Below are 13,647 nucleotides of genomic sequence, written 5' to 3'. Positions count from 1 at the left end.
AAAAAGCAATGAACATATATTTTTTTTTTCCTTTTTTATTTTTATTTTACATAATCCCAAACAGACATCCGCTAAAAAAAACCCTAACATAAACCAACAAGAATAAATATGGAACTTCACAAAGCAACATCCCCAATCTAAACATTGCTATGACTCATGTCTGGTATCACCCAGACTTCCTTGTCGTTATACAGAATTTTCCAATTTCTCCGTATGGTTAAACCTGCAGGGTGCCCCTCTTGTTAATTAAACTCTCCTTCTTACTTAAACCACCACCCTACCTCCGCCTACTTTATAAACATTCAACCCACCAGGCTGCGGCGTAGTCACCCCCCCCACCGTGCCAAGGGGGGAGGGGAGACGGGCGAAAGAGACCGGGACCGACCCCCCACTTATACCATATCAATTGTAGGCATCATCAATGAAAAAAAAGAAAGAAAGAAAAAAAAAAAAAATTAAGAAATAAAATTTTAACATATCCCAATAATACAGATAACCACCACCAGCTTTAATCCCATCTCCTGCCAATCTGTCCCCTATTCAGGGCCACGCCGGCGCCGGATGGAAAGATCATTCATCCACACTGGCTATCCACAGACCCGGTACTCCGGAGCCCATGAGCAACCGCCCTGTCAAGTCCGGAGGTCTCCACAGTCCATCTATTATGAGCTGCAGTTCCCCCAACTGACCAGGGTGAACTCACATATTTCCCATCCAGACAATTCATAAAACACAAAAAAAAAAAAAAAACGAAACCCAGGTGGACTCCCGATCCAATTACTCGACCCTCTCACGGCCGATCCACTAAATCGGGTTACTTTCCACCACTGTGTCAGTGGAGCGGTCCGTCCAATCCCGCCCCTCACCCCCTCTCATATCTAATATATAATTTCACCTTGTTTTCCCATGCTTGTACAGATAATAACTCATTGGAATTCCACCTTTGCACAATCATTAGCCTTGCCACAAAAAGTCTCTTGTTTAAGATCCTTTTCTTCATGTTACCCACACCCACTAAATGGGTATCGTCGCTCAAGACAATTAGAGAGGGATATGGTTCTATTACCAATTCTAGCTCTTTTTCTATTAGCTCCACCACCCCCTTCCAAAATTCACCTAAAGCTGGACATAACCAAAATATGTGTAACCAATCTTTTACTGTTTCCCCACACCTCGCACAATCCGCTTCTCCCCTTTTCCCTATCTTCCTCAAAAAGTGAGGGGTATAGTAAAGACGGTGCAAGATATTCAACTGCACTAGTTGATGGTTATGATTCAGCGAGACATCCTTGGTATTACCCAAAATATTCTCCCATGCCCTTTCCGAGAGATTACCAACTTCTTTCTCCCATCTCTCCCTACACCCTAGTTCTTTCCCCTCATATACTTCTTCTCTCAGTTTTCTATATATCTTGGATAACCCTTTCTTTTGTGGCTGTCCATTGTAAATTTGTGTTAGTATACCAGGCGTAGGGTCAACTAAGAAAGGACTTTTATCCTTAGAACTCATAAAGGCATGCCTCAGTTGAGCGTATTCATACCATTCTTTTCCTTCCAATCTATATTCCTCCTTCAATGAGTTCCAGGACCTCAGGTTCCCCTCTCTAAAGGCGTCGCACACTCTCACTATGCCCGCCCTTTTAAGGTTTACCAATGTCCCAGCTTTATAGATTTCAGTCAATCTGGGGTTCCTCCAGAGGGGCGTCCATTCAGTCGAGTTACATACATTACACCATCTCTTACACCTCTCCCAAGTCTTAATCAACATACCCACCGTGGGAAAGCCCTCCCATTCCCTATCCTTTAGGACCCCCGCTTCTAGGATCTCAACCATACCATCATAGGAATCGCTCCATTTATTTTCCAAAAATTTATATAACATAACATTATTTCTATTCCATAGGTGGTACAGCTGTGACGACAGAAAATAAGATCTCATATCCGGGAGACTTACTCCCCCCTTCCCCCTTGGAAGGCATAGGACCGATTGTCTTAGCCTCACTCATTTCCGTCCCCATATCAACTTATTTATGGATGATTCCACCCTCTTAAATGTACTGTCATCTATCCAAATGGGTGTAGCACAAAAGATGTATAATAATTTTGGCAAGATTATTGTGCTGACAAGCATGATTCTGACCGCTTTGGACCGTATCAGGTTTAACCATACATCCACCTTCTTGTCTATCTCTCTCATAACCTTAAAGGTATTTCTTTCGTGGAAATCATTAATGTCCTTCATAACCTCCACCCCCAAATATTTAAAGCTGTCCCCTGACTTTAACACTCTCACTTGATCATATCCTCCACAATCCACCCCACTGACCGCATTCTCCGAAAGCGGGAGCAATATGGACTTATCCCAATTAATTTTTAGGCCGGAGAAAACACCATATCCTTCTATTAAATCCATAACATAGTTTACTGTATATTCCGGGTTGCTAATAAATAAAAGTGTATCATCCGCAAAAAGGCTGATCTTATCATCTCCACCCCTTACCCCAAAACCCATAATCTTTTCGTCCTCCCTCACCAATATTGCCAGGGGTTCCAACGCTAGAACATATAGCAAAGGGGATAGGGGACATCCCTGTCGTGTACCTCTTTCCAGACTAAAACTCTCTGATCTAACTCCATTAACTACAACATGAGATGTTACGTCGCTATACAAAAGCTGCACTTTTTTTTACAAATTCCTTTCCTAACCCAAATTTCCCCATTACCTTCCAGAGGAACTCCCACTCCACCCTGTCAAAGGCCTTCTCTGCGTCCAATGACAGGATGGAGTGGGCGCCCCTAGCTCCCTGGATATTATGAAAGACTCTACCAATATTTTTCATAATTGAACGTCCCGGGATAAAACCCCCTTGATCTTCATGTATAAGCACCGGGATCACTCTTTTCAGACGATTCGCTAAGACCTTTGCATATAATTTAATATCAACGTTCAATAATGCGATGGGTCTATAAGACCCCGCATCTTGAAGGTCTTTCCCCTCTTTGGGGATCAAAGTGATCCCTGCTTCTTTCATGGAGTTCGGTAGGTGGCCTACCTCCAAAGCCCCTTCCATTACCCTGCACAAGGCAGGAATCATTACCTCACCATATCTCCTGTAGGCTTCGAAAGGCAGGCCATCCACCCCCGGCGCTGTATTACCTCTCACTCCCTTTAATGCTATTTCAAATTCAGCTACCGTCAGTGGGGCCCCCAACTCCTCTCTTTGGCCTTCTGTCAGAGTTGGAAAGTTCACTAAATCTAGATAGTTCTCCATCTCTTCTTCCCCAACTTTCCTCTCTGATTTATATAGCTTCTTATAAAAGTCCACAAAGACTTCTCTAATTCCTTTTTGGGAGCTTTTTAATTTTCCCTCACCATCTCTTATAGCGGAGATCTGTTTCTTTGGTGCTCGATTAGCTATTATGGACATTACACATCTATTTGGTTTCCCACTATTCAGATACCTTTCTTTCCCTTGAAAAAATTTTTTATTTTTGGCCTTAACCTCTAACATATTATTATAATCCTCCTGGGCCTGTGACCACTCTCTCTTACTATCCTCACCAAGATTCTCATGATAGTATTTCTCCGTTGCAACTACCCTCTCCTCCAAATCCCTCTCTTCCCTTCTAAATGCTCTCTTTTTTATTCCAATATTCTTTTTTAGAATTCCTCTAAGGAACGCTTTCATCGTATCCCAAACTACACTATCTGGTGCCGACCCCAATTTTTCCCCAACATTTCCTCCAATTCATCCCTTATTTCCTTATCCCTATTTAACAGATTGAACCAATGGGCATTAATCTTCCAATTCCCCACTCCCCTCTCTACTCCCGTATATATCTCTACACACAATGGAGAGTGGTCCGACACTGCTCTCGTCCTATATTTTATGTCCCCCACATAACGCACAAAATGGTCATTCACCAATGCCATATCTATACGGGAGCTAGTCTGGCACGTTTTATTAAAGCATGAGAATGCCCTTACCCCTGGGTTCCGCTCTCTCCAAATATCCCTAAACCCTAATTCCGTACATAATCTATTCAGGGGAGTAACCCTCGGAATATTTTTTACCTTTTTCGACCTCATTCTGTCCAGTTTCTCGTCCATGACGCAATATATATCTCCCAGGATCATGGTGGGTAATTCCTCCCATTTATGGAGGGTATTTGACACCTCCTTCAAAACTGCTAACGAAAAAGGTGGCGGCACATACAAAAATACCAAAATGCAGACTAAACCCCCCACCTTACATTTAAATATAATATACCTCCCTTCTTTATCTAATACTGTGTCATATAATTCCCAACTAACTAATCTATGAACTAGCACTGAAATCCCCCTTGAATATTCTGAATACGTAGAGTGATATTGCGAAGACCACCAGGGTCTATTTAAAAAGGAAACTGTGGATTTAGTGAGGTGAGTTTCTATCAAACATATAATACTAAGCAAAAAATTTCTAACCACCCCATAGTCTTTTAACCTTATCGTTTAACCCCCTAATGTTCCATACCACTAATTTAGTGTTCATCTATTCAAACTAAAACTATAACCTTCTTCACCCCCGAGTTCTCCCAACCGTTCTCCGGTAGCTAAAAGGTCCAGGTCCAGAAATAACCAGAGAAGAAGAGAGATAGGGCAAAACAGAACTACCACAGGAGAGCATTCTGGATAGGTATAATGAAATTGCGAAAACCGCCAGGACCGACTTAGTCGATTCTCCAGTGACCAAGAGGGACAGATAATAAACAAAAAAAAAAAAAAAAAGAGAGAGAGTAGCACAAAACGAGAGCCGGAGAACAACCCCCCCAATACTTAATTGAGTAATCGAGAGAGAATAGTCTAGTTAGATAGATATCATACATGTCCCTAATTCAATCATTACATGAATAACCCTACTTATTACTGGAGTATAAAGAGAGAAATAAAAAACAACCCTACCTTTCTGCCCGGATCCCCTCTCTCTACTTCAAACCCTGGGGAGAGAAATTCACCGAAATGCTGTTTTAACCATGTAAACATAAACTCCGTTGGTTTGTCTTTTTCTTCCTTCTCTGGCAGGCCAATAATTTTTACATTGTTTCTGCGTGACCTGTTCTAAATCAGTTGTTTTTTCTCTTAATTCTCTGCTATTTTTCTCAAGTACAGCAATTGTTTTTTTCATTTTCTGTATTTCATCCTCCACAGTACTGATCCTACTCTCTGCTTCACTGCATCTCTCTTTGATCTTTCCCATATCTTCTCTAATGATAGATATTTCTGTTTGAATTGCTCCAACTTGGCCTGTCAGCACTTCTAATGACAAATTGCATTTGTTCACTGCTGTTAGGATCTTTCCCAGCGCTTCACTATTTTCTGACTCAGTTTGCTTACTATGAGCGCCACCTGATGTCTCCTCTGCTATAGAGTCATTTAACCCCTTACTACCCAGCTTGGTCTTACTTGCTGCTTGTGAGGGAGATAAATATTTTTCTAATTTACCACACTGTTTCCCCTCCCTAGTAGGGCTCTGTACATTCTTTTTTGGCTTCATCCTTAAGCAGAAATTATATAAAAAAAAAACAAAAAAAAAAAACAAAAAACACAAAAACAAAATACAAAAAAGACATACAATAATGTCCCCTCACTGGTAAGTCCTTTTATAGGGCAAAAATAACCCCAAACAGTAAGTCTGTACTATGTTAAATAACCACAAATAGTCAGTCTACACAGTGCTCTATTTCACTCCACACCTCCAACAGTCCTCAGGTGGCTAATTCAGTCTGTAAGAGTTCTTTTTCAACCACAGTGTCACAGTATTATTTTTACTCCTTACAGTTCAGTACATGGTCCCATAGTTCGCAAGAGGTCAGAGTAAACCTGGTAAGGCGACCAATATTGCACTGTCCTTTTACCTGGGTAAGCCTTATTTATACACAGCGGTTTTTGCACAGCGGTTTTAGGGCAAAAAAAAACGTAGAATATGGATAGATCTCACCCTATAGTCACAGCACTGCTCGCAAAGTTCTCGGTTCGTGGCCGCTCCTGCAGGTCTCCAGCAAACCTCCACGTGTTGTCCTTACTAAACTTAGGGCCTCCCTCTGGTATAGCTTGGACGGCTCCAGCCCCTCTCAGCCCCCAAAGTGGACTCCGGCTTCACCCGGAGCGGGTCTGGTCTCACACCCGAGACCCTCCTCCTGGCTTCCTCGGCGGCCTCCGTCTCTCCGCTCCGTCCGGTCAACTACGCCTCTCACACGTGACACTCCGGAATCGGTCGACTGCTCACCGCCCGAGCACCTCCGAATAACCCGCTGCTGCACCTCTCCAGTAATAGGTCACTCCAATTCGCCTCCTCCAGTTCACATCAAGTCGGGGGTTGAGTCTCTCACCCTCATACCCCGAATGGCTCTCTGCTTACTCCACTCGCCATGCACCACTCCTGGCCTCCTCCTCTAATCAGCGGCTAAGCAGCGTGGGATTCAGCCGACATCTCAGGTGTAAGGTATTTCAGCGTGCCAGGTGGACAGGAGAGCTCACCTTAGCTCCTCCTCTTCCTCCATCCCCTAAAGCAATGAACATATTTAACGACACAAATCCACCATTACAACAGCAACTATAAAACCAATGCCTAATCCTTTTCACCCCAACCCCCCCCCCCTCCCCTCCATCCCCCCTCTATCTCCCACCCGTCCCCCCTCTATCTCCCGCCCCAGTGGAAGAAATACACTGGAAAGAAAAAAACAAAAAAAAACATGAAACTTAAATCCATTTCCCCCATATCTTATTCCAACGCAAGGTTATTTTAGATTACTTAGAAGCCAGCAGTCGTTCATATTCTTTGACCTTGTAGGTCAGGGACAGCCACTCTTCCACGGCAGGGGGCTTATCATCGATCCATTTCTTAACAATTAATACCCTCACACACCCCAGCAACCTATTGATTAACGTATTACATGCCCTATCATCCACCAGTCCTCCCAATATACATTCCACCACGGATAGGCTAGATTTTAACTTAGTTCGGAGTGTATGATCAATATGCTCCAAAGCCCTATCCCACAGTGTGATAATCTCAGGGCATCGCCATATTAAGTGAAATAGATCTACACCCACCTCCTGACATTTCTTACACTTTACTTCATCTTTTCCATATGTCATCAATCTTTTAGGAGTTATGTAAAGCCAGTAAAATAACTTAAAATGAATCAGTCTGTAAAAAGGGCTCTTCGAGCAGTTTTTTAAATTCTTTAGTATAGTTCCCCATAAAATGTCATGAATATCCCCTAGTGCAGATTCCCATCTACCCCTCACCTTCTGTAACTGTGAACTATCCTTCTTCAACAATAACCTATAAATTTTAGGCAGTACTCCTCTACTTTTGCCTTCTATTCCATTGTGCATCAAATCTATTAACTCATGTGTATCAACATTTTTCCATTCTGTGTTCCTAATTTTACATGTAACAGATTGCATTTGTAAATAAAAAAAACCTTTGTGCATCTAATAAATTATATCTTCCCTGTAACTCCTCGAAAGTCAAGGCCATCCCGTCTTTACAAATTTGAGATATCTTTGTTATCCCTTTATTCACCCAAAATTGTGCCAATTCTTTATTAACTAATACATCCTTAGGCTATGTTCACACTACGTAAGTTTCCGGCCGTAGCGCGTTCCGTGAATAAGCCTTACGTAGTTTGTGTATAATGGAAAGTATACGAAGTACGGCTGCACAGTTCACACTACGTACGAACTTACGCCCGGATCATACGCGGCGGCGTAAAAAATGAACCAGACCATTGTTTGCGGACGAAAATGCCGTAAATTACGCCCGTAGCGTTACATGCGGTCCCGTACGTAGTGGTGATTTCTTCATTTTTGCTGCTTTTTGTGCCGATCCAAAAGGTTCTGTGGGGTTTCCAGGGCTAGGCGAAGATTTCCAAGTAAAAGACCGCTGTCAGATCGCTACGTAGGGCGCTCGGGAAGCGCAAGTAGACTTCGGGCGTAAGTTCGCGGTCCGTACGTAGCCGGCCGCAAGTAGCGTAAATCTCCGGCCGGAGTTTACCGAGTATATGTCCGACCGCGAAAATATGCGACCGGACATATACGCAGTGTGAACATAGCCTTAAAATTCTTGTTGTCCCAAGTAGTGGTGAAATCTAAGCTACCTTTAATTTTACAAATATTTTAAAGGGCCTTCCATGATTTCTCATATAAGCCAATAAATGTGTAGTGTCCTAAACTCTTAACATTACAGTGACCTGCCTCCAGCCAAACAAAAAAATCCTCCACCTGATTATAGTGTTTATCCAGTAAAAAAAGAATAATTGGGGATTTCTTCCAACGAGCCAACCTATGGGCAACTCCAGCCAAAAAGTAAAGTCGGAAGTCAGGCAGACCCAGTACCCTCCCTCTACCTTGGTCATACCCTCATATTTCATTCTAACTTTCATACGGCCCCATATCAGCCGGTTGGGGACAGATGTTAACCTCTTAAACCAGAAATCGGGGATCCATATAGGGGATGCATTCAAATAATATAGGACTTGAGGCAGAATAACCATTTTAAGAATGGCCATCCTCTCTACCATCGCAAGGGGAAGTTTAAGCCGGGTATCTACCTTTTTTTTAATTCTAATTAGTAATGGACTGAGATTCAGCTCTAGATATTTTTTAACATCGGCGCTTATCTGTACCCCTAGATAATCTATTTTATTTATGTACTTAACTGGGAGGTGCAGATCTATTTCATCCCCACCACAATTCCACATTTAGAGAAGAGAGGACTTCCCCCAGTTAACTTTAAATCCAGAGATTCATCCAAAATCATCCATTATTGACATAAACTTAGAAAAATTCTCTGCTGGGTTTTCAATGAATAACAATACGTCATCCGCATATAATAGGATCCTATCAGGACTACCCCCTCTTCCAATGCCGAAATTTTCACAAGGGGTTAAAAGAGAAAAAAAAATGTGTAGAGCAATTACCCCCGAGTCCATAAATACCCCACATGTGGACATAAAGCCCCATGTGGGCGCAAGGCAAGCCGCTCAAGGGAAGGAGCGCCATTTGGATTTTGGAGGTTGGATTTGGCTAGAATGGATGATGAACGCCATGTCGCATTTACAGAGCCCTCATGCTGCCAAAACACTGGAAAACCCCCACAATTTACCCCATTCTGGAAACGGCACCCCTCAAGGAATCTAGCAAGGGGTGCAGTGAGGATATGGACCCCTTGATGACGGGCACATTTGTGCCATGAAAGTGAAAAAATGAAAATTTTCCCTTTCTCGTCACATTATTCCACATTTGTGTCCGTCACCAGTGGGGTCCATATGCTCACTGCCCCCCTTGTTAGATTCTTTGAGGGGTGTAGTTTCCAGAATGGGGTCACTTGTGGGGGGTTTCCAGTGTCTTGGCAGCACGAGGGCTCTGTAAATGTGACATGGCCCTTAAAATACATTCCAGTGAAATCCAGCTTCCAAAAGCCAATTGGCGCTCCTTCCCTTTGGAGGCTTGTGCTGCGCCCACTTGCCACTTTATGTCCACATGTGGGGTATTTCTGTACTCGGGAGAAACTGCGCTACACGTTTTGTGTTTTTTTTCCTTTTATCCCTTTGTGAAAATGAAAAATTAAAGCCTAGAACGTTTTAGTCTAAAAAATAAATTTTTCTTTTTTCACGCCATATTGTTCGGAAAATCTGTGAAGCACCTGTGGGGTCCAAATGCTCACCGCACCCCTTGTTAAATTCCTTGAGGGGTGTAGTTTTCTAAATGGTGTCCCTTTAGGGGTGTTTTTTATGTTTTGGCACCCCAGAGCCTCTGCCAACCTGAAGTGGTACAGTCAAAAATGACCAAGTATAACAGAGGCGTTGAAATTTACTAGGCGTTTCTTTGTATCTGAGGCTTGTGGTTGTGTCAATAGGGCCACATATGGGGTATTTCTATAAACTGCAGAAACGGGGCAATAATTATTGGGGTGCAATTCTCCGGTAATAGGTTTATAGTTATGAAAAATATTGGATTACAATAAAATATCTGCACAGAAAATTAAAATTTTCAAATTTCTTACACACTTAGCTTTTATTTCTGTTACTCCCCTAAGGGGTTAAAACACTTTCTGGATGTGCTTTTGCAGAGTGTAGGGGGTGAAGTTTCTGAAATGGGGTGCATTGTGGGGCTTTCTAACATACAGGACCCTCAAATACACTTTAAACCTGAACAGGTCCCTAAAAATATCTGATTTTGAAATTTTACAGAAAATTTGGAAATTTGCTGCTTATGTTTTAAGCTTTCTGTTGTCTAAAAAATTAAAGATAGTTTAATAAATTCCGCCAACATAAAGTAGACATGTTGCTAATGCTATTTAATATATAATTTATGTGGCATAACCATTTTCTGTATAAGCGGAAAAGTTTCAAAGTTGGAAAAATGCATTTTTTCACAATTTTTCACGTTATTTTGTTTTTTTTTCATAAAGATTTGTTATACTGTAAGTATCGACTCCAATTTACCAGAAATGTAAAGTACAATATGTCACGAGAAAACAATCTCAGAATCAGCTAGATAGGTAAAAGCATCCCAAAGTTATTAATGAATAAAGTGACACTGGTCAAATTCATAAAATTTGTCTCTGTCCTTAAGGCCATTTCAGGCTCTGTCCTTAAGGGGTTAATAAAAGGTTGTTCAATTTTTATTTTTTTTACATCACTGGCCCCTGAAAGTTGTCAAAATGCTAGCTTTCATCCTTTTTTTTTCCATCCAACTGCTGCCATCAGTGTTTTTGTTTTATGTGCAATAATCTGGTTATATTTGCTGTAAATTCAAGTTTTCAAGAGAATGATAAAAATGAGACTGTAATGACCAACAAAATGCAAAGTAACTTCAGCTTATGTACAGACAAAGAAAGAATCATGAATAGCTAAGCAATTTGATGATTTTACAATTGAAACATATGAAATACTTATGTTTGTATTTCTTCTAGAGTTACTGCAATGCAGAGAACTTCATTTTATCCTGATGCTGGTACTGAAGGCTGGCAACTTTATGAATGCTGTAAGTTAAATACTCCACTTGTTGGCAAAATGTGAACACACTGCCATTTTAAATACTCACCAATGTTAGCAATGACACCTTGATTGCTAAATAGCAAAAACTTACAAGTATGAATAAAACACTAATTAAAAACAGCATTTCAAAAAATACTTGAGGTATTAAATACTCCCTGTTGTTTCCGGCCAGACTCAGAGTGGAATGGGAGGGGAAGGTTTTGATTTTTCAGACAACAGAAGAGGCAAGAAAATGGATGGACTCGCATGGGATAAATTAATGAGGTAGTATGAATCTCCCATAACATGAATTGTGTTTTTTTTCAATTTATTAAAGAGTCTACTCAAGTGAGATATGTAGCAGGTGTGGTGGGTGGGGGAAACCCTGGTGTAGGACACACTGTTTTATGCAGTGGGTTATGTGGGGTTAAAGGTGGGTGGGTTAGAGGGAGGGGGGAAAGGGGGGGTAGGGAGGGAGGGTCCAGCCCGGGGCAGCAGAGGTTTTTTTTTTGTCCTCTCTGATGCAGTATTGGTTGTGTTGGTGTTATGGTTAAAATAGTTAGTTGGAATGTGAGAGGCCTGGGTGAACGGCTTAAGAGATTCTCTGTGTTTGATCAAATCAATAAACATCTGCCGGCAATAGTTGGGTTGTTGTAAACTCATTTAACAACAGAATCTGTTGTGGGCATCTCTAGGGGTTGGGCAGCTCTGTCGTTTCATTCTTTTGGGTCCTCCTATTCTGCAGGAGTCTCAGTTCTGATCCATCGTAGAGTAGACCATAAAATTTTTGCGACACAGATAGACAATAGGGGAAGATAGGTATTTTTGTATGGATGTATTGAGGGAACTAATATACATGTGTACATCCCTCCCCCTTTCTCCAAGGACATACTGGAGGAGTTGCTGCGCTTTTTGGCGGGCAAAGAGTACAGGTAGATTTACGTCTCGGGGGACTTTAAATGTACTATGTCCTTGAAGGAGAGGAGATCGGATGTGAGAAGGTTAGATAACAGAGGGTCTCCACTACAAAGGTTTGCAGACGAAGTTGGATGGCTAGATGTATGGAGATGCTATAATCCCTTGAAGGACTTCAAAGTCTTTTCTTGTTTTAGCTCCTCATACAGCTCTGCCTCCAGAATAGATATGGTACTAAGTTACCAGGAGGGGTAAAGGTTAGTTACTAAAATCACATATGCGCCAAAAAACATCTCAGACCACATATGGGAACTGAAACTGTGAGAGGAAAATAACCACTTGGATAAGCCTTTTAAACTTAACCCTCATTGGCTTAATATTTTGGGAAAGGAGGATGAGGAAATACACAGAGAAATAGAGTGCTTTATGTTGTCAAATAGGGGGTCAGCAAGTATCCAAGTTGTCTGGGATGCCTTAAAGGCATTTATTAGAGGGTGATACTTTAAAATAATTTTGGTTAAAAAGAGAGAATTTGAAGTCAGAGAAATAAAGCACAGAGCTTTTAATAAAATTTTATTTTCTGACTACAGGAGATTTAGGGAAAGAAATAGACCAGGCCGACTTTTGTCTAATATTATTAAGAACCAGACACAAAATAGTAATATATTTGCTATCAGGGGAGAAAATGGTAGGCTAGCTGTAGATCAGAGAACGATAGAAACAGCTTTTGTAAATTTCTATACTAAGTTGTATTCTTCTTCCACCCCAGATTTATCTAACTTAGATACGTTATTGTTTGATCACATATCTTTGCCTAGAGTAACAGCAATGCAGCAAGGGGTATTGGACTCCCCACTCTCTTTGGCAGAGTTGGAGGCAACTTTGGCCTCTGTCGCCGGTAATACGGCTTCGGGGGCAGATGGCTTACCGTATGAATTCTATAGAAGACATGATAAGATGGTGCTTCCAATTCTGCTAGAGGTGCTGAATTACTCTATTTCTGATGGAAGACTTCCTGGGTCTATGGAGGAGGCTGTTATTGTCCTTATCGGAAAGAAGAGGAAGGACCATCTTGAGATGGGGAATTATCGGCCAATTTCTTTGCTGAACACCGATTTCAAACTTTTTTCTAAATTAACAGCTAAGAGGCTGTCAAAGCTTATTACGGCTTTGATTTCAGAAGATCAAAATGGCTTTATGCCAGGCCGTACAGTATTTAATAACATAAAAAGGATGTATATATAAATATGCAAATACCCGCAGAGGGGAACAGAGCTGTTGTGGCATTGGATGCTTGTAAGGCATTCGACCAGGTAGAATGGCCATATTTGTGGAAGACCCTTGAACATTTTGTTGAGTTGATCCAGTTGTTGTATAAGCAGCCTTCAGGTAGAATTCTTATTAACGGTGTGGTGTCTCCACAATTTAGTATTCATAGGAGGACCCGACAGGGATGCCCATTGTCCCCTATGCTGTTTGCCCTTTACATCGAGCCTTTGGCAGAATGGATAAGGTTTTGTGGTAAATTTAGGGGTTTGGCCTAAAGGGAGATAATGAAAAAATTCTTATGTATGCGGACGATTTGCTCCTCTTTGTTGTCATCCCCGAAGTGAACCTTTCGGGGATAATGGATGATTTTGGTGTGCTGGGCAATCCAATGGGGTTGTCGGTAAATTGGAGCAAATCGTTCGTTATGCCTCT

At 41.6% G+C, this 13,647-nt stretch overlaps 1 protein-coding gene across 3 annotated transcripts in view; it reads left to right on the top strand.

The window, feature by feature from the left end:
* The window catches only part of LOC138802812 (uncharacterized), a 173,599-nt gene that overhangs the window by 112,155 nt on the left and 47,797 nt on the right, over nucleotides 1-13,647 (top strand). For all 3 annotated transcript variants that reach the window (XM_069986491.1, XM_069986492.1, XM_069986494.1), the window contains one exon: nucleotides 10,968-11,038. In XM_069986491.1, coding sequence (XP_069842592.1) covers nucleotides 10,968-11,038 — 71 coding nt within the window. The remainder of the gene's footprint in view (nucleotides 1-10,967; nucleotides 11,039-13,647) is intronic.

Source organism: Dendropsophus ebraccatus, chromosome 10 (genome assembly GCF_027789765.1).
Source record: "Dendropsophus ebraccatus isolate aDenEbr1 chromosome 10, aDenEbr1.pat, whole genome shotgun sequence".
Classification (NCBI taxonomy): domain Eukaryota; kingdom Metazoa; phylum Chordata; class Amphibia; order Anura; family Hylidae; genus Dendropsophus; species Dendropsophus ebraccatus.
The sequence above is the reverse complement of the archived record's forward strand: the minus strand, read 5'-3'. Positions and strand labels throughout refer to the sequence as shown.